At 32.8% G+C, this 22132-nt stretch overlaps 1 protein-coding gene across 1 annotated transcript in view; it reads right to left on the bottom strand.

The window, feature by feature from the left end:
* The window catches only part of LOC123530521 (SCO-spondin-like), a 149274-nt gene that overhangs the window by 1642 nt on the left and 125500 nt on the right, over positions 1-22132 (bottom strand). The window contains exons 47-56 of the mRNA XM_053520726.1: positions 20782-20955; positions 19893-20063; positions 12300-12470; positions 11493-11663; positions 10109-10276; positions 9484-9663; positions 2157-2198; positions 1488-1529; positions 753-794; positions 30-50 (exon numbers count right to left, since the gene is read on the bottom strand). Of these exons, the coding sequence (XP_053376701.1) occupies positions 30-50; positions 753-794; positions 1488-1529; positions 2157-2198; positions 9484-9663; positions 10109-10276; positions 11493-11663; positions 12300-12470; positions 19893-20063; positions 20782-20955 (1182 nt within the window). The remainder of the gene's footprint in view (positions 1-29; positions 51-752; positions 795-1487; positions 1530-2156; positions 2199-9483; positions 9664-10108; positions 10277-11492; positions 11664-12299; positions 12471-19892; positions 20064-20781; positions 20956-22132) is intronic.

The raw sequence follows: 22132 nt of genomic DNA, 5'->3' as shown, positions 1-22132 counted from the left end.
CGTAGCATAAAAAAAACGGATAAACATACCAATCGGAGCACCTGCAGTAGCTGTAATATGAACAAAAATATGGTAAATTTTAACGCATGTGATTGCAAAATTGGAAATGATTACAAGAACGTAAAACATCTAGAATATGAATACATACAAATAAGTGTAAATAAAAAGAACTACTTCGATCACGAAAATGCCCTACATTTTCAGATAAATTGCATTAGTATTCCTAATCTGGTTATAGATCAAATTAAATTAATTATCTTCTTGTTTTTAAATGTCCAAAATTAAACTAAGTCAACAATGATCTGTTTAAATACATACAGGTTCGCCAGACAAACTTCTCTCGAATTAGTACTGGTACGTACTTTGAATATAATTGGTATTTTATCAATTTTAAACCGGTATTTTCATTTACAAAAACATGAGAAAGCTTCGTTCAAGGATCATTAGGATGCTTATAACCTAATTTTATGGAACGCCAAACACGAATTTGATATATTATTGTTATTGTGTTGTGCAGCGGTCGGTTGAGACAAATACAGTCTTTAAAAGAATGCTATTTATTACATGCAATTTATCTTATACATTGTCTTTTTAAACCAAATTTTGTCCTCTCTTGCAAACTGTCCAGTTTAATCTTTTATCTTACATAATATGAAACATAAAACATGTTATAATCTGTAACAATACATTTCTGTGTAACACTTTTTAAACGTTTGACACTAACTTTAAACAAATAATATGAACAGACTTACTTGTTTGGACAGAAGCATTTGTGTAAACGACCGCCGTCTGTGCTGAAAACGATTGTAAGAACGTTAAACATGTATAATATGAACACATACATATAATTGTAAGTAAAAAGAACTACTTCGATCCCTACATTTTCAGATAAATTGCATTAGTATTCCTAATCTGGTTATAGATCAAATTAAATTAAATATCTAATTGTTTTGTTTTTAAAATGTCCCAAATATAACTAAGTCAACAATGATCTGTTTAAATACATACATGTTCGCCAGACAAACTTCTCTCGAATTAGTACGGGTTCGTACTTTGAATATAATTGGTATTTTATCAAAACCGGTATTTTCATTTACAAAAACATGAGAAAGCTTCGTTCAAGGATGCTTATAACCTAACTTTATGGAACGCCAAACACGAATTTGATGTAAAATTGTTATTGTTCAGCGGCCGGTTGAGACGAATACAAACTTTAAAAGAAGGCTTGGAAAAACTGTAATCATAACATGCACTTTATCTTACATATTGTAAACACAAATATCTATTGATATTTAAAAACCCCACAAACTCTTTTCGTTACTTTTGTTTAACCAAATTCTGTCCTCTCTTGCAAACTGTCCAGTTTAATCTTTTATCTTACATAATATGAAACATGGAACATGTTATAATCTGTAACAAAACATTTCTGTGTAACACTTTTTAAACGTTTGACACTAACATTAAACAAATAATATGAACAGACTTACTTGTTGGGACAGAAGCATTTGTGTAAACGACCGCCGTCTGTGCTGAAAACGATTGTAAGAACGTTAAACATATATAATATGAATACATACATACCGGTATAAGTGTAAGTAAAAAGAACTACTTCGATCACAAAAATGCACTACATTTTCAGATAAATTGCATTAGTATTCCTAATCTGGTTATAGATCAAGTAAAATTAAATATCTAATTGTTTTTAAAATGTCCCAAATTCAACTAAATCAACAATGATCTGTTTAAATACCTACAGGTTCGCCAGACAAACTTCTCTCGAATTAGTACTGGTACGTACTTTGGTACGCATTTTAATATAATTGGTATTTTATCAAAACCGGTATTTTATTTACAAAAACATGAGAAAGATTCGTTCAAGGATGCTTATAACTTAACTTTATGGAACGCCAAACACGAATTTGATATATTATTGTTATTGTGTTTAAAAGAATGCTATTCATTACATGCAATTTATCTTATACATTGTCTTTTTTAACCAAATTCTGTCCTCTCTTGCAAACTGTCCAGTTTAATCTTTTATCTTACATAATATGAAACATGGAACATGTTATAATCTGTAACGATACATTACTGTGTACATACCACTTTTTATACGTTTGACACTAAAATTAAACAAATAATATGAACAGACTTACTTGTTGGTGCAGAACCACTGGTATAAGCGACCGATGTCTGTGCTGAAAACGATTGTAAGAACGTCAAACATGTAGAATATGAATACATACATACATACATATAAGCATAAATAAAAAGAACTACTACGATCACAAAAATGCCCTACACTTTCAGATAAATTGTATTCATTCCTAATCTGGTTATAGATCAAATTAAATTGAATATCTAATTGTTTTTGAAAATGTCCCAAATTCAACTAAATCAACATTCATCTGTTTAAATACCTACAGGTTCGCCATATACACTTCTCTCGAATTAGTACGGAAAAGTACTTTGAATATAATTGGTATTTTATCAAAACCGGTATTTTCATTTCCAAAAAAAAAAAAAAAAAAGAAAAAAAAAAACATGAGAAAGTTAAGAATGCTTATGACTAAACTTTATGGAACGTCAAACACGAATTGTACGTATTGTTTTTATTCGGCAGTGGCCAGTTGTCATTCTTTAGTGAATAATGATGTGATGCATTTTCATTCTGATGTAATTCGCTGTCATTCGACAGTGGCTACTTGATATTTGGAAATTTTAACTTGTCATTTGGAAGTGTTTACTTAAATTTGGTTGAAGTCTCTAAGCAGTATTTTTAAAGCTTCGCCAGTAAAGTATATGTGATTACCAGTAATATACAGGTGCGTACCAGTAAAGTACAGGTGGCATAAAAAGTATCTACAATCCTTTTCGTTATTCAATAACAATCACGAGGTTATCATTATAAGACAATGGCAGAATGTTTGGAAAAAATTTAATCATTACATGCAACCTATCTTTTATATTGTAAAGACAAATATCTATTGATACTTCGAAAACACAAACTCGTTTCGTTACTTTTTTAACCAAGTATTGTCCTCTCTTGCAAACTGTCCAGTTAAAGCTTTATCTTACTTAATATGAAACACGGAACATGTTATAATATGTAACAATACAATGCTGTGTAACACTTTTTAAACGTTTTACACTAACATTAAACAAATCAAAAATGAACAGACTTCTTGATGTAGACGCCATCGTGTAAGCGACCGATGTTTGTGCTGAAACCGAAACTTGTTGAATATAGATACATATATATAAGTGTAAACAAAAAGCTCTGGTATAGACTTCGATCGCATATAAATGCCTTACATTTTCAGATAAACTTGCATTGTCCTGATCTGGTTTTATATCAAATTAAGTTAAATATATTCTTGGTTTTAAAAATGTTCTCAATTCAATTTAGTTATCAATGATCTGGTTAATTCAAGAGGGAATCAATGGCGCAGTGGTTAGAAGGCGTCATCTATTCGAGGGACTACCCACGTTTAAAAAGAAACTACCTTTTTTTTACCTTTTAAATACTTACAGGTTCGTCAAATAAATTTATAGACTATAGAGACAAAGTTCCATCGAATTAGTACGGACAAGTACAATGAATATAATTAATATTTTATCAAAACAAGCATTTTCATTTACAAAAAACATGAGAATGTTCCGTTTACTGATGCTTGTGACCTAACTTTATGGAACACCAAACACGATTTATGTTTTATTATTATTCGGCAGTGGCCAGTTGTCATTCTCCAGTGGTTAATGATGTGGTAACTTTTCGTCTGATATAATTCGCTGTCATTCGGCAGTGGCTACTTGACATTCGGAAATTTCAACTTGCCATTTGGAAATGTTAACTTAAATTTGGTTGAAGCGTCTGTGCATTTTTGAAAGCTTTACCAGTGAAGTGAAATACCGGTGCGAACCAGTAAAGAACTGGTGCGTACTAGTAAAGTACATGTGGCGTAAAAAGTCTCTACAATCCTTTTCTTCACAGTTTAGATAAAGTCTTCAAATTCAGGATAACGGTATTCAATAACAATCACGAGGTTATTATTAAAAGACGACAGAAAGCTTCATTACATGTAATTTATATGTTGTAAAGACAAAATCTAATGATACTCTAAGAAACACAAACACTTTTCGTTATTTTTTAACAAATGTTGACGTCCTCTTTTGCAAACTTCAGTTTTTATCTTACATAATTATGACTGTAACAATTAAACAATTAAACTTTAAGGTAGTTCTGCACGCTCGGATCAAACGTTTTCTACAATATAGAATTTGATAAAACTCAGATTTTTCAAAATTTCAGAATGTACCTAGAAAATCTGATAAAAATGATAGGGTCATGGGCTTGATTTTTTTTGCTAGACTGATCCTCACACAAGTTTTCGTAATGGGTGTCTATGGGAAAATAACAAATGTGATAATATTTTCGTGTATAGAAATTTTCCTACAATGTAGATTTTGATGAAACTTTTTACAATCATAAATAAGCGTCTGGTCTATACTATGGTAGAATAAAATGTTTATGTCCTTATGCTTATTTTTGAGATATTACTCATGATTACAGAGATCCGCATATTACACGCTTTTTTATGACACTATTTCGAATTATTTAACGTGTCAAACGTTTTAGTATCATATCTTATCTTCAGAAAGATAACAACATTGCAGTTTTTATAAATTTACTCACGATTTACCATTTATTCATAAACTATTTTCATTTCCGTATACCAAGTCCAGGCTTTATTCTACGTTATCCCGATATATGACGTTACGCCATTATTTCCGATTTATCAAACGTGCAGACCTACCTTAACATGATGCTCCCATGTGATCAATGAAACAGCATCACAACTTGTTGTTGTTGAGAGTTGAAGTTAAAGAGAGCTGACAGAAATGATCTGCTACAATGATGAAAGATGTGTAACCTTTTAGGTTATAACACACTAAATATTTGTTGTTCTTTATTCATATAAAATTGACCTATTTCCAATGACCGCAGCACACATCAGGACCCATTTAACATGTCTGTAACCTACATTTTCTTGAAGAATATTGTCAGTGCCAACTAAAAATCAAAAGCAAAGTGGGGGTCATGTTTGATGCAAGAAAAATAATTTCAGTCAAACACACAAACTGCAAAATCAGATAAAAAATGAGACCCCAAATTATACTGGTGGTGTATGATCTAAGTTTCCATGAACAATTTTGCCATGTTGTTATTTCATAATGAAAATTCTACCTACATGTCAAGCATAGATCTGTCATGTGATTTTAGCAAAAATATTGCAAAGAAAATAAGGAAAATAGCTCTACAGAGCAAAAAAAGCTGAGGACTATTTGTATCCGCCATTATGCGACTACCATTTTTTTCGCTCCATTTTTCTAGTGTCTGTATGCCTATAAGAAAAACTTTTTTCTCTGACAATGTGCCAGTTTCATTTGACATGTACAAGAAACCCAAATGCATGAAAAAAAAAAACAACAACAAGGTTTTAGCTTGATATCAACAGTTTCCAAGTTTTTAAGGCATTTTCAGTATCATAAGACAAAGCGTCAGATTTTGTCAAAAATAGCTGTCGCGACATAATTTTGAAGCAGTTACCCTAAATGCAGCCTTGTTTTGCCCTGTTTTGACATTTTCTACTCTGATCTGCATGCAAATTACACATTTAAACTGTTAAATATGTTCACTTTTACCTCTGATGGCCAGAAAATAGCAATCAGTAGCCTATAAATATGCAGTTTTTGAAAAAAATACACTAAAAACAGTGAAAATGTGATATTTTTGGGTTTTATCCTTATTTTCAACAAAATTGCAATCAATTTTTCATTTTCTATCAAATTCTCATACCGAAGAATATTCCTCCGGCCAATAATCGATAGCGGTCAGATTTTCTATATAGAAATAAGAAGGGCATGTTCACATTTTACTTAATAACAAAATTACTAAAAATAAGAAACCTTAGGTGCAAACATATTACCAAAGTTCAACATTTGATTCATCACAAGGTTTTTTTTTAATTAAATTTTATCTTAATTTTTGATTCGTTCTTCGCATGAAGTTTGGTGCCATCATTTCGTCATTTTTTCCCTTCTTTGTTTCCATATAAAATGTGCAAAAATCTCATACATGCGTTTCTTCAAATCATTTTTTTGTATAAAACCATTGATATGAAAGCTTAGGTGCAAGAACTTTCCTACTCTCATTGAATTTATCTTTTGAATGATATTTATTTCATTTTTGTGAAATAATAATTTGATTCGTTCTCAGACGGTTTATTTCCACTAATTTCGAAGAAAAATTAACTTCAGCGCGAAGTTGTTGTTGTAGCGTCATAAGCAGACGATATTATAGTATGCCGCGTGAACATGCGGTATTGTGATCAAAAGGTTAAAGTAATGATTTAATCATTTAATGTAATTTTACTTCGCGAGTAATTCATTTTGTGTTAATATCACAAAAACAATATAAGATAAATATTGCATTTTAATATTTCGGTTCTAAAAAGAAAGAGATGCGCATTTCTTCTTATGTTGATGTTCTCACCTTATTTCATATACATTTAAATATCAAGTGTCAATTATGCCAATTATGTCAATTAAACATTAAAAGAGATAGCTTTCCTATCGACCCTTGGATCACAAATGCAAACTGTCGTAAAAAAGTAAAATACAGAATTTTTTGTATATATTTTACTTAATAAATTTGAGTAAATAAATTTCAAGGTCCGCCTTGATCAAACTAAAGCTGGAAAATAAGTCCGGAACATTTTTTTTTTGTGTACAAGAATGTTTTTGCAATGTAAATAATATCTGCATTTAAAACAGAATTGAATTTTTCTTCAGTAACTTAATGATATATTTTTGTTTTCGTGAACATTTTACGTGGTTTCATGATCTTTTCAGTTATCATAAATGTCGTCGTGATTAACTTACTTTCATAATTTATTGTACATGTTCAATTCAAGATAATTTTACATGAAACAAATTTCTATATAGAAGTAATAAAATGTTGTATGCATTACGCATAAATCCTTTTTATTGGACCTGTAATAAAACTTGCCAATTACCTCTAAATAAGGAACGTTAAAACAACACAGACGTTTATAATACTGATAAGGCTATAATTGCGTTTTGAATTTAATACGGGTATTTGTTTTGTAATTACAAGGTAAAATTATCATGCGATTTTAATCTTTTACATATTTTTTATTTTGCAAACAGTTTTCATATATTGGTGGAATATGTGTAGTTATATTAAGATGAATAATGTCTGCCTGAATACGGCAAAATACCTGTACCACGCTGATTGCCACTATCTTTTTTTTTTTTTAAATTTTACAAACATACCATAATTTTCGATTCATTAAACTTCCTATTTTGTCTATATGTTAAGAATTACTGAATTGATATACGTGTGATGTTCAACCATTTCAGATTAAAATAATTCAAAACCTACACCTGTGTAATTATAAATTGTAAACAGCTGTTTAAAAAAAAAACAAAAAACAACAAAATAACTTACGTATGTATTTTTGTGACATAAGAATGGACGTGGTAGTGGCAGCAGGTATAATACATATCAATCAGACAATTTTAAAATATATTCGTCAAGTTTATTAGTATTTCGTGACTTCCCTGTTTGATATTTGTCTTTGTTTTCCTTTTTTTGGACAAGAATGTGTTATGGCCGTAAAAGTTATAAAATCGGATAAAACATGGTTCGATCTTCTTTTTTTTGTTGGGTGTGTGTGTGGGGGGGGGGGGGGGGGGGGGGGGGGGGGCGGTGGTACCTAGGTCTTTTACACATATTATACTTAGAGACAGCGTTATTTAAAACAATGTAAAATCAGATCATATTTCTTAAATATATGTCAGATTTTATTTTTCAACGACAGCATATTTTATAGATGGGAGACGCCGTAAAAATATCAATGCTAGTGCTAAATATAAAAGGATGTGTCTATGGGTACGAACCTCCTTTTTTCTAGAGATTAAGGGTCATTTACATTTCAGATTTGGTTGAAAATGAAAGAAATAAATAAATAAAAGACTTCATCGATATTTGCCTTTAACTTGAATCTAAATGGTTTACAGATAGCAATGTTCAGCCGATTTGTTACATTGTTTTTCGAAAACATGTTAAAATATACATTCTTCTTATATAAGAATATGTATGAAAATATGGTTTTTATTGCTGATAGATATGGTCTATTGATATAAAAATTAATTTAATTATTATAAAATAACATGTTAAAAATGCTATGGTTCAGAAAATTACATATTAAACATTCATTTGATAAAAATGACTTCTTTTATTTCTAATGAAAAATCCCTTTTCCATAATTTGTAACTCCAGTGATAATTCAAGCTTGTTTAATTATCTTATGAAAAACCTTCTCTTTTATTACACTTGATATTGTAATAAACATCCTGGTGACAATACCCGGAGGCAGTAGATATCGACATCGCAATACCGGTCACCTGTTACCAATATATGTTACCAATACCAAATAGCTGTTGTCTCCTCTGATATCGATTTTCTGCAATATCGGTCATGAGGTCAATTCTTCCTCATGAATCAAATTAGCCCATTTCCACCACCATCTGGCCAGATTTCATTTTTTACCAATGTCATCTTATAGGTTATAACACACTAAATAGTTGTTGTTCTTTATTCTATATAAAATTGACCTATTTCCAATGACGCAGCACACATCAGGACTCATTTTACATGTCTGTAACCTATATTTTCTTGAAGAATATTGTCAGTGCTAACTAAAAATCAAAAGAAAAGTTGGGGTAATGTTTGATGCAAGAAAAATGATTTCAGTCAAACACACAAACTGCAAAATCAGATAAAAAATGAGACCCCAAATTATACTGGTGGTGTATGATCTAAGTTTCCATGAAAAATTTTGTCATGTTGTTATTTCATTATGAAAATGCTACCTACATGTCAAGCATAGATCTGTCATGTGATTTTATCCAAAAAAAATAAGGAAAATAGCTATACCGAGCAAAAAAGCTGAGGACTATTTGTATCCGCCATTATGCATTTTTTTCGCGCCATTTTTCTATTTAGTGTCTGTATGCCTTTATTTGTACTTGGAACATATCTGTGGTAATCAGTAGTTATAATCTATGAAACAGGTGTGTTGTATTTCGGATAGTAAAATTTTGTATATTTGTTGCATGAGTGACAAAGACTTATGCAGTATTTGCATCAGTTAAATATTGCTGAAACGCACGCAAGAAATAAGTTCATCGAATGGATCTATGGTTTTAAGATGTAGATATATATTTTATCAATACTTATTTATCAGACGTGCATGGACATTTTTGTTGGCGTGGCAAACTGCAGAGTAATATATAGCTAACTACAAGTGCATACACTCCACGTATAAAATTTCAACAATTCTAAGAACACTAAAGAAATTCTTTTAAGATAAAAACTGACGTAGAAATACTAACGACCAACTGTTGTGCAATTTTGTGGAAGACAATTTTGAGAGTCAGTGGCGTCTCCGAAACAATAAGCTCCCCCAGGGTCTGGTCTCGGATTGTCGCAGTTTCTGAATCGTTGTTTGTTGGCAGCGGTACAGTCACCAGTACAAGGGCTCCATGGCGACCAGGAACCCCAGGAACCATCAACTGTAATAACCATTTGACTCTTTATAAAACTAGCAAGTGGGTACTCTTATTCATGACCTGTGTCGTGTGCTTTATTATCTGAATGTTTCCAGTCATCAGAAGGTATCGTTCAAAAATATTTATTTTATTTTGTTCGATTTTGTAGTAAATTACGTAGTTTTCAAGACAGAACAACACTTTCCTGAATAGTTTTCATTTTTTTCTTATTTCCTGTATTTTTGTTTGTAGTGGTGAGTGGTGTGGCGCATTTCATTACATCTCGTGAACGGACAATCAAACCGATAAGCAGATGTACAACTTTAGCTTCAACACTTATTTAACTCACTTTTAGTATGAAATACGGTGACCGGATTATGACGATATCTAGGTATGCACTCTTTTTCCGTTAAAAGTAGTAGGCGTTTAAATTCTGAAACGACATTGAATAGAATAGCGATATATCTACCAGGACAGGCTGCCTTGAAACAAGTTTCAGATTCCTGATTGATTCCGGAACAGTTTGCTCCTCCGTATTGTGGTGGCGTATCACAGGTTCGAGAACGAAGCTTGGTGCCATTGTCGCAGGTTGCAGAGCAATCACCCCATTCTTGCCATGGTCCCCATACTCCATCAACTGAAAGTGGCAACATTTCGAGGCTCCATTTGGGTAACCTCGTTTATTCCTTTACATAAACATTTACATACATGTGTCTGTGATATAGTACACACAATACAACGTACCTGGTAACAAACGCATAAAAACTTTATACTGAAAGCTTCAAAGTGTTGTGTAAATAGTAGCTGTGGAATTGTATATGATTCTAATTAAATGTTACAGTTTTGTAAAAATGTCTACTTTTTTGGCTTCAGTGGACATATACTTTATTTGTATCTTATATAACAGCTGATAAGGTATATTGGTATATGTTTTTTATTTTACTACGAAATGTATTGTCCCTATTATTAAAGCAGAAATTTTGAGCTGGGTGTTGGAATAATATTTATTGATTTAAAGTAGTTAAGATATCTAACATTTGTTACGCTTCATTAAACCTGTAAAATAGTTTTTTTCCGAAAGCCTAGTAACAGGTCTATATATTTTATATTTTATTGTACAAATTATTCCAGAATGTAATTTCGTGTTCTATTCACTCCTCAAATTATCGGACGCATTTTCATGATCTGAAAACAAACGCAGACCAGTTAATTGTTTTCGATGTATTCTATATTTTCAAAGATAAGGCGTACATTTTCTCCAATATAGATTACCTTTATAAATCCAGTTTGTTCATAACACATAATAAGTGGTAAAGGCTTTGAGCTCGGGTTATAAGTAGTTTTGTTGTATTTTGTTGTCAACATTAAGTAAGCTAACATTGCTAGCACGAAGTTTGGTCTTTTCAAGATTTAGGTAATAATTTTGAAATAATTTTTGTGCAGCTCTGATTCCCATATTTATAATTATGGGTCTGTAGGAAATATATTTTAATGTACATTATATTTCTAAATTATAAACCATTGCATCCTTGACTTTTATGGTAACATACAATGACAGACTTGTTGACTCAGTATTCAATGGCAACACGTGCTAGTATGTCCTTAGTTACATAATTTGACGTTTCCCAACAACAACTTGTTTGAAATAGAGTTTATAACATTGAAACATCTAATACGAAATAATTATTTGCACATGTTCAATGCCTTATATTTTCTGAGCCACTACCAATTGCATAACTTACGATCCCAAGTGTACAATTATAATTATGAAACAGTAAGCTTTCAGTTTCGTTATTAAACATTGAGAGGTGGGTAAGAAATACGCTATTCTTTACTAAGACAAGTGTACATACCCGGGCAGTGGCCAAGGTTACAAGTTTCGTTGCCAACGGAGTGTCCAATACAATAGGCCCCACCATACTGGGGTTTGGGATTGTCACATGATCTATTGTGTAGTCTGTAACCTAAGTCACAAGTTGTAGAACAGGAGTCCCAGGGAGACCAGTCTGTCCAATTACCATCAACTAAAGAAAACAACACACACCTGACACTTGACTACGCTAAATTTTCACGAGTCTATTCTAATACGTACCTACGGTAATGAATAAAATGTTTATCAGTCGTGCTTCTGTGATTGTGTGTATTTTTTATTATTTTATTTTACACAGATATGTGTGTATGCTAAACCTGACATATAAACACGTGCAACACAAGTCAAAATGATATTATGTTTCTTTATACGAAATCAGATGTAAGTTAAAGAGGAACCTCACACATTCAACTAATTCTCAGAAAACGATAAACTCTATTTATTACTTTTGTATCAAAATATCATAAGAATTACTGTATCAAAATATCATAAGAAATATCATAAAAACTACTGTATCAAAATATCATAAGAAATGTCATAAGAACTACTGTATCAAAATATCATAAGAAATATCATAAGAACTTATTTTATCAATAGTTAGTCATAGACATACTATGAATGATAAACACAGTGCCTCACAGACTGAAATAAGGACAAATAAAAAGCTTTAAAATTAGATAAACATGGACCATTTACAACAACAACAACAACAACAACACAAACTTCATTCAGTGAGAAGTACCCAATGTGTGCCAGTATCAATTCATATAAATGCTTTTTTCGCACTCACTTGGACATTCTCTATCGAAACAGTCTTTGTTCTCAGAAGAACTTCCAGTGCATGGTTTACCGCCGGCTACTGGTGAAGGATTCGAACAATTTCGCACTCTGGCGCTGGTACCATTGGAACATGTTACTGAGCAACTGGTCCAAGCTCCCCAATCTGCCCAGTTCCCGTCGACTAAAGTAAGTTAAAGACATAATTAACTGCTTAAAACGTCGACTAAAGTAAGTTAAAGACATAATTAACTGCTTAAAACGTCGACTAAAGTAAGTTAAAGACATAATTAACTGCTTAAAACTATAATTCGATATGAAGTGCATTTAAGGCAACCAAGCAATATTAAAACGAACATAGTTTAATTATGTCTATTCAAACACGTTCAATTTTTTTCCTTAAAATGCATGTTCAACACAATTAACAAAGTGCATGCCTGTATCCATGAAATATTGCCTTTTAGCATGTATTAGATACTTTAGAAACACTCAAGTGACCTAAGGTTCTTCTACAACATTAAGTCAATATAATAATCTACATTTAGACCACGTTGCAACTGTTAAACGTTCATAGATAAGAACTATTTCTGCAGTTAGTGTTAATTATTTATGAAATTTTATTTAAGAATTAGATTTTTTTACGGTGAAAAGGTCGAGTAAAGGTGTCCATTTTTATAAGTATAAAATTGTTTAAAAAACTGTTTCATAAATCTTTATCAAAATAATAATTCTCTAGATCTCATAGCTATCTATGGAAATGCATAGAAAATATTGATATAATCTAAAAACCTTGACTTTTCAATAAAATTTGACTAAATTTGCCGAAAATAAAAAGATTGCGGACTTTTCAAAATTTGACAAGACTAAATTTTTACTGCCTTCTTGCCTGGTGTAAAGTAACAGTAGAAATTATCTATAATACAGTAATATGGCTAATTCTTACTTCTAACTTAACTGATATCCATACAATCATAATATGTATTTAAACATGACCCTTTGGAGAAAACTGAAACTGAAACTGCTTTATTTGATTAAACGCCTAATTTTACACATAGTATATTCACTGGCGTTGTACATTACATTAAAAAAAGAAAAATCATGATACATTATATACATAATGGTATCAAACAATGAAACACGACATATTTGACAAAATTACTGTACATTGCAAATTACAACATTGCGTATAAAGCATACGTCGATCACACTACATAGTAGAGTATACTCAGCGTCTCTACCATATTCAGTCCACCAACAGAGAAATAATCAGAACCATGATTCAAAGCTTTTAAAAAACAGTGTTTTGAGCTTTTTCTTAAAAGTGTCTACAGAATCAGAATTTCTCACTTCTACTGATAGTTTATTCCATAGTTTAGACCCTACAGTTTGAAAACTTCTGTCGCCGAATGTTTTACGTTTGTTAAATGGTACATCGTAACAACCTGTAACAGAGTCTGAAGACCTTAAGCTACGTTTTGGTGCTTGTTCCGATAATAATTCAGTCAAGTAAGATGGAGCTTGGCCGACTGAACAATTAAACATGACAGTTAAAATCTTAAATTCAATTCTAGCTTTGATAGGAAGCCAATGTAGTCGGAACAAAGCTTGTTTTGAACTGTCGTACTTGCTGAGTCTTAAAACGAGTTTGGCACACATGTTTTGTATCCTTTGCATTTTCTGAATTTCACGGTGAGGAATACCATAAAATATTGCATTGCAATAGTCTATATGTGAAATGACCAGTGATAATACCAGAATTTCAGTAACCTCTTTAGTAAGGTATTTTCTAATATTTTTGATTCTAAGATAATTAACCATTGCGGTTTGACATTTTCTCTTGACATGATCCTTAAAACTAAGATTTTCATCTAAGAATGCCCCTAGGTACCTTATACAATGTACTGATTTGATTTTGTCACCAGCAATGTCAATTTCTGTTATTGGATATTTGTCAAGTTGCTATCTACTACCGAATAAGATGAATTCGGTTTTTGACGTATTCATTTTAAGTTTGTTTTGTTTCATCCAGTTATCTATGGTGAATGCACAGTTTTCAAGTTCTCGAATAGCCTGTTTCTCATTTTCAACTGAAGTTGGTCGAAAGCGTTTGTTGGCAATATGGTCATCAGCAAACCCATACACAGATATTGACCGGGGAATGACATTAAATAGAGTTCCTGCGTAAGTGAGATAGAGCCAGGGGCCTAAACAGCTACCCTGGGGAACGCTACATTGTAATGGGCGTGTAGTTGAAACAGCAGTTTCTACACTTACACTACAACTGCGTGGCCTAAGATAAGAGTCAATCCAGTTGAGAGCTATACCACATAGCCCATACTGAGAGTGTAACACTTGCACTAAAATATCGTGGTCAACAGTGTCAAAGGCGGCGCTCAGATCCAGTGCAATTAGAGCACTGACCTCTTGATTTTCCAAGCCTTCCAACAAGTCACTGGTTAATCGGAGTAGAGCCGTTTCGCATGAGTGAAAGCGTCTATACGCTGACTGATTCTTGGGAAGAAGATGGTATTCACTAGCATGTTTATTTAATAAGAAAAGAGCTGCCTTCTCTATAAGTTTCGATAGAAATGGCAATTTGCTCACAGGGCGATAATTGGATAGCACAAGTTCGAGTCCGACCTTCTTCAACAAAGGCCTGACTATCGCATGTTTCCACTTCGATGGAAAAATCCCTTGACGTAATGACAAATTAACCAAGTCAGTTATTACAGGATCAATTCATTGAGATGCATCTTTAATATTTTGTGGGTAGTTTATCAAGCTCACAGGATTTGATTTGAAGTTCATTTATCAATTTTTTCACTTCTGCTTCACTTAGATCTCTGAAAACCTCCAAATGTGGAACATTCCTTTTTTCTGGTACGTAACTTTCATAATTTCCAAGTGATTCACGGATCTTTTAAATTTTGCTCAAAAAGAAATCTGCAAATTTCTTTGCCAATGTAATGTTACTTTCTTCAGCGGGCATTGGATTTTCAGACTTTGTTCCAGAGAGTTCCGATACCAACTTGTACAATTTTTTTGAATTGCCTTTTGAATTTACCACTTTCTCACTAAGAACTGATCTTTTTTCTTTACGAATTTCATAATGATACTTGAGACGTAGCTTTTTTTTACAGTGTCAAATTGGTACGGTTCCCGGTATTTTCTCCATACTCGTTCAGCTTTACGTAATGACCTTTTAAGTTGAAGTAAGTCGACGCTAAACCATGGTTTAGGTGACCGACAGATCTTAGTTTTCTGTGTCAGTGGTGCATGTTTATCAAGAACTGACTCTATTTCTATTTCAAACCGATCGACAAAAGAATCGACGTCTTCACTAATTACCGATATATATGCAAGGTCTCTTGAAAATTCTTCGTAATTGATCTTTTTAAAATTTTGAAATTCCACTGTTTTGCTAGTTTTACTTTCTTTTTGTATATTTAGAACACATTTTACAACACAGTGGTCAGATACAAATAAACCAGGTTCACAAGATAAAATGTTAACACCATTTGTAGCTTCAGTAATAACCAGGTCCAGACTTTGACCAGCTGTATGAGTAGTAAAGTTAACATGTTGCTCTAGACCCATAGCACATAACGAATTTTTGAATTCTGAAATTGTGCTGCTGTTTTCATCTATATGTAGGTTGAAGTCACCCATTACCAAGATATTTGTAATCTTTGGGAGTGATTATGTGTTATTTTCAGATGGTCTCTATTCATTGTTTAGTGAAATGAAACTAGCACAGACAGGGTCAGAATCACAACACTCTCGGAACGCTAGTGTGCGAATGGATGCCCGCCCTGTGTTGCGCATGTCCCGGGTCCCAGTATTAATAAACTATAGAACATTATTGTTTTCTTTGTTATCGTTGTCCCTTTCTACATTTGACAACTGAAATGCTAAAATCTATACAACACATTGATCTTTATGGAATTGTACTCATAGAGAAATTCGCATCTTGAGTTCCCATTTAAAATATGCTGCAATACCATGTAGAAACAAACTCAACATGCGCAAAATTAGTTTAGCACATCTTGAAGTGTGGAAATAATTTTCAAAAATATCACTGTACATGTACATGTAATCGATGTTTAAAGACCTCCAGTGGTCAATTTGTTACTGACTTCTCAGACTTTCTTGAAGGAATACTTCCACAATATTCTAACCTTTTGTTAATGGGGGACTTCAATTGACACATTTATGACGGCACCTGTGCAATATCAGATTTTAAGAATTCTCTCTTTGATACGGGTTTGATAACAGAAATGATCAATGGCGTAGAAGCACTGAGAAATGGTCCATTTACTTTTGACTGTTGGGATGTCAAAATAAAAAGAAACCATTATTAGAAAACCAATTACATTTTGGAATTTAAAAGAGATTGATAAATCTGAATTCACTAATGATTTAAGGGGAATTTCAGTTGACCGTGAAGATGTACATATTTTAACCTATTTGAATCAGAAAGTGACATGGTTCTAGATAATTGAGTAACTAACCATTTCTTTAATTTGCTAATTGAGGAAGCTGTCCTCTTCAGACTTAACGTTGACATACATAATAATGATTACCCTCTTACCAAGAACCAACATTGCTTAGACTAGGGAATGGCATGCTTTACGGAATGATGGAGAGACAAGAGGTGTCGGCTCTGATCGTAATTTATTTTAGTGCAGCCTTTGACACTGTAGACAATGATATACTTCTTGTTGTACTTCAAAGCCAGTATGGTGTTTGTGATAACGCGTTAATTTGAATTGACTCCTATTTAAGACCACGCAGCTGTCGGGTGAATGTAAATTCAGCGTTACCATGTTTGTTACAATGTAATGTTCCCTAAAGCAGCTGTTATGGTCCTTGGCTTTATCTTACTTGTGCTGGAGCATTATGTTATTCCGCCATGAATCTCTGTCTGTTAAGTTTGCAGATGATCATAATGCAGATAAACGTTTCCAACAGAACATACATCATTCAACAAAGAATTACTTACGATTTAAGAACATGAACAATGTGCAATGACGATTAACAGCTGGACGAATGATAACAACTTCAAAAACTGAGTTTATTACATCTGGCAGTAGAGCAATGTTGATTAAGTGTTGTACCAGAACCAAAAACAAGAGGGCCAAGATGGCCCTAGGTCGCTCACCTGAGAAACACACCATAACACACAATAACAGTGTAAACATGTTTGACCTAGTGATTTCATGGAAAAAATATTCTGACCAATTATCATTAAAATTAGACCAAAAATCTTGAGTATAAACAAGTATTTTCTTTGATTTAACCTAGTGACCTACTTTTTGACCCTAGATGACCAATATTCAAATTCTTTAAAGATTTTATCAAGGCAATCATTCTGACTTAATTTCAGAATGATCAATTGAAAAATACAGCCTCTATCGCATACACAAGGTTTTCCTTTGATTTAACCTAGTGACCTAGTTTTTAAACCCAGATAACCCATATTCAGTCTTGACCTAGATTTTATCAAGGAAATCATTTTGACCTAATTTCATGAAGATTAATTAAAAAATACAGCCTCTATCGCATACAAAATGTTTTTCTTTGATTTGACCTAGTGACCTACTTTTTGAAACATGATGACCCATATTCAAACTTGACCTAGATTTTATCAAGGCAATCATTCTGACTTAATTTCAGGAAGATCAATTGAAAAATATAGCCTCTATCGCATACACAAAGTTTTTCTTTGATTTGACCTAGTGACCTAGTGTTTTTTAACCCAGATAATCCAGTTTCCAACTCAGCCTAGATTTCACCAAGGTAATCATTCTGACCAAAATTCATGAAAACTAATTGAAAAATACAGCCTCTATCGCATACACAAGGTTTTTCTTTGATTTAACCTAGTGACCTAGTTTTTGACCCCAGATGACCCATTTTTAAAATCGGCCTAGAATTCATCAAAGTTATCATTCTGACCAAATTTCATGAAGATCAGTTGAAACATACAGCCTCTATCGCATACAAAAGCTAAATGTTGACAGACGACAGACAGACGACAGACGACGGACGCCGGACATAGAGCGATCAGAAAAACTCACAGGTGAGCTAAAAAGCATTACTGTTCATTATATTAAATCTGAATGCATCATAAGATTTTTCTAGATGGAATGTCGAATTTCAAAGGGCATGTTAATACGGAATGACATACAGCTATGTTGAACTATTTAATGATAAGAGTATTCGTAGGATACTACAGATTAACAGGTTTTGTCACTAGTTATTTCGATTTGTAATAATGTTTGGTACAGCACAGAGTGAAATAAGCAAAATGCAAAGTTGCAAAACTTGTTTTAAACCGTAAGCAGTTTGGCAGTTCTAAGCAATCCCTTTTCAACATGCACTGGTATAATTGCTGTGTTTAAAATGCACCAATTTACTTGAAAGACTGTCTCAGTGGACCAGGTTTGAGGTCTTCGGACACTAAAGAGGGATGATACGTTGTTAAATTTAATAAAATAATGCCTTTAATGACAGAGATTTAAGTACTGAGACTCTGGAATAATATATTAGGCAGTCCAAATCCTTAGACGTTTTATAGAATCTGAAAACATTTTATTTCAGAGACTTTTTTGCATTGTTTTAAGAGACAACAGTAAAGTGTTGTAATTTTTGGAGTTATGTCAGACATTTTTGTTCTTTTCCTTTAATTTATTCAATTTATGTACATGTACTCATTTTACGTAATATGGGTATTTTAATTGTATTTTATGATCAGGCTATATCTAAATGACATGTTTATGTTTTCAAATTTATTGTACAACGCTATTGAACACATTCTTGTATAAATCAAAAAGAAGAGTTTCAATTTACAATACAAAATCACTGTTAAGCACATCGCTAAATTCATTAGTATGCACACGAGTTCGTGGCATTCACCAAGTCCAAGATTTACTTCTATTCATATAGTCATAGACGCATGGGTAACGCATGGCATATTTGTCCGTCATCTAATACGACGAATGTATCGGGCCACATTGCAGCATAAACGACATCCAGATGAATATAATAGACTGATGAAGGCACTTGAGAACAAAAGAATATCAAGGTCATGAAAGATGTGCTGTTAAAATGTGAGACGATGACATGGATATGCAATATTTGTTTTCAATCGAGGAGTATTGTTGTTTTCAAAATTCACATATTGGAAAAAAGCATTGACGGAAAAAAACGCATGTTTAAAAAATTTGCATGTTTAAAAACTTGCTGACAGTGTGTAAAATTAATACATGTTCTATGATCGCAATCTGTCATCAGTTTGTTTATAAATCCTGAAAAACGGCAGATGCGTTGCAGGGTGGTGGTGTGTGTGAGATTCTGTTACCAAGTGCTTGCGGTATTAGCTGTTTTTGGAAACACACTTTATTACAGTGTCTAGAATGACCACCAATGCCCAAAGGGCGCAATTTACAATGTGCAAGAATCGTTGTTCAGTTTTCTTATTTTCACTTATTATTCAATACGGACTGACCCTCTTCAATAATAGGCGTTCACACACAGTCATGGCAGTACTGATGGAAGGTGATATTGGTCCTGACACATATATATTACTGTCAAACATTTTTACCTGGACATACGAATGAGTTGCACGTAATGTTTTCCGAAAAGTCACCAGGACACGGTTTGCCGTGATTTTCAGGTACCGGGTTATTACAGGCACGGTAACGGACGTTACTTCCTACTCCGCAAGTCACGGTACAGCCGAACCAATTACTCCAGTCTGACCACCCGCCGTCAACTACGATAGAACATGTTTATTATGATATATGATGTGAAGCAATTCTGTTACACTGAAATCTATTATGAGATATGATGAGAAGCAATTTCATTATACTAATTTGATTTTACTGAGAGAAGTTGATTGCATTTTTTCAAAAGCAGATCCGGAGACAAATAAAAATCTGAATAAATCCGGAAAATGGAAAGTGCTGGAAATATCACCAGCGCTGACATCTCAAATGGGTACATTTTTTAAAAAGAATAATTATGGATTGTCCTTCACCTGCACTAATTTCACGATAAACACTAAACACTTAAAGTCGAAACTAGTAAGAATGTGTTACCTTGTCCTGACCCTGATTGATTTAATTAGCTGTAATTCTGTTCCGGACTTGACCACCACTTTATTTACGTTAATACTGATAATAAACTTTGAAAATACATCTATTTTAACGATTTTCAGAGACACATGTTTGGCAAGTTTACTGGTAACGAAGTACTTGACAAAAGCGCAAGTAATATCCCTGCAGAATTCTACATCATACGCTGTACTATAACATCAATATAAAATGGCTTTTGAAAGATATCATCATGACTGGTAAGGTCCAGTGTAGTTCCTGGACTATGATTGACACTGAATTGCATAATGCAGATATATGTAATACATTTGTTTGCGTTCGGCTGATCGGTTTAGTGTCATAAATTACATTTATAAGAGAAACAAAATTTTTACATACTTGCACATGACAGTCTATCACTACAAACTTGAGTTTCGTTCCTGTCTCCGACACAATCTAGTCCACCATACTGCGGCGGTGGATTAGAACACGTGCGCGTTCTTGAATGCGTCCCATTTTCACACGTGACTGAACACTTTGTCCATGTTGTCCAACCTCCCCATGATCCATTTACTTTAACATAAAGATAATTTCGTTTAAATTTATATGAAAATGTGTAAATGAATTCTGTTCCGGGTAAATAATCAACTTTATTATTCAAAAGACAATACAAAAAGCTTTAAGCATGGAAAAAACTACCCGAGTTATTAATGGATAACTAATATAATGTATGACATTGCCTTTTGCAGACTTAACAATGTAAATATGGTGCAATTTTACAATAGTTTTGTTCGTATTGTACACGATATAATTAAAGATCTTACATAAAATATTGGTGTTAGAATCAGTCAAAGACGTAATGCTTGTTTAGTTTAAATAGTCGACAGAGGGGGCTAAATCGTTTTTCATCCTAGGGATCTAGTGTTCGGAAGACAATCTAGTTAGTAACAAGTAGAAAAAATATTAATTTCAGCGTTAAAGGACAAATAAACGTTATTCCTGGATTAAAATGATATAAATGCTATCCAGCCTTCGCCAGAGTACCACAGCACAACCTATTATCACCAGTCTGTCGTTAAGAGGAATAATGGCGGTATATTTCTGCTAGTTAAGGTTCGCGAAAAGGTTCGAGTTAGTTAGATAAACATATCGAGTGAATTATCTGGTTATCTAGATCATATTTACAATTTCGCTTTCAGCAGGACGCAAAAATTCCTTTTACCTGTTATGTGAAAATCGGAATACGATCATATTCAAATTAACTGTACATCTTTAAAGGTTCCCGTTGTTTAATATGATTCATATTGCTAAACAACAGTCTTTACACGAAAATTGTAATAACTATCAACTTTTCTCCGCCTTTCCGACAAATATTGATGAAGATTTTCTTTGCCTTGCTGTTTTATTTTTCAGGCAACTGTTCCAAATGCAAACGCTTCAGATACTAAATTGTTTATCTCTTTAAATATCTTAAAATATTGTACATGTAGTTAAGATGACGGTACAGTTCTACCTCTTATTAATAACAAATGATTTATAAAATAACAAGATAAGATCTTAATATTAACTCTTTTGACATCACACAAGACATTTGTACACGTATAATGAACTCATACTTTTTCCATTGTTGTTAGAATGCCGTACGACCTTAGCCGTAGGTTTTCATAATGTCGCAGAGACAAAACTGAATATAGTACGATACTATGGAAGTTAAAAACGCTTACAGTCCTGTATCAGTCTTCAATATATT

Source organism: Mercenaria mercenaria, chromosome 13 (assembly GCF_021730395.1).
Source record: "Mercenaria mercenaria strain notata chromosome 13, MADL_Memer_1, whole genome shotgun sequence".
Classification (NCBI taxonomy): domain Eukaryota; kingdom Metazoa; phylum Mollusca; class Bivalvia; order Venerida; family Veneridae; genus Mercenaria; species Mercenaria mercenaria.
The sequence above is the reverse complement of the archived record's forward strand: the minus strand, read 5'-3'. Positions and strand labels throughout refer to the sequence as shown.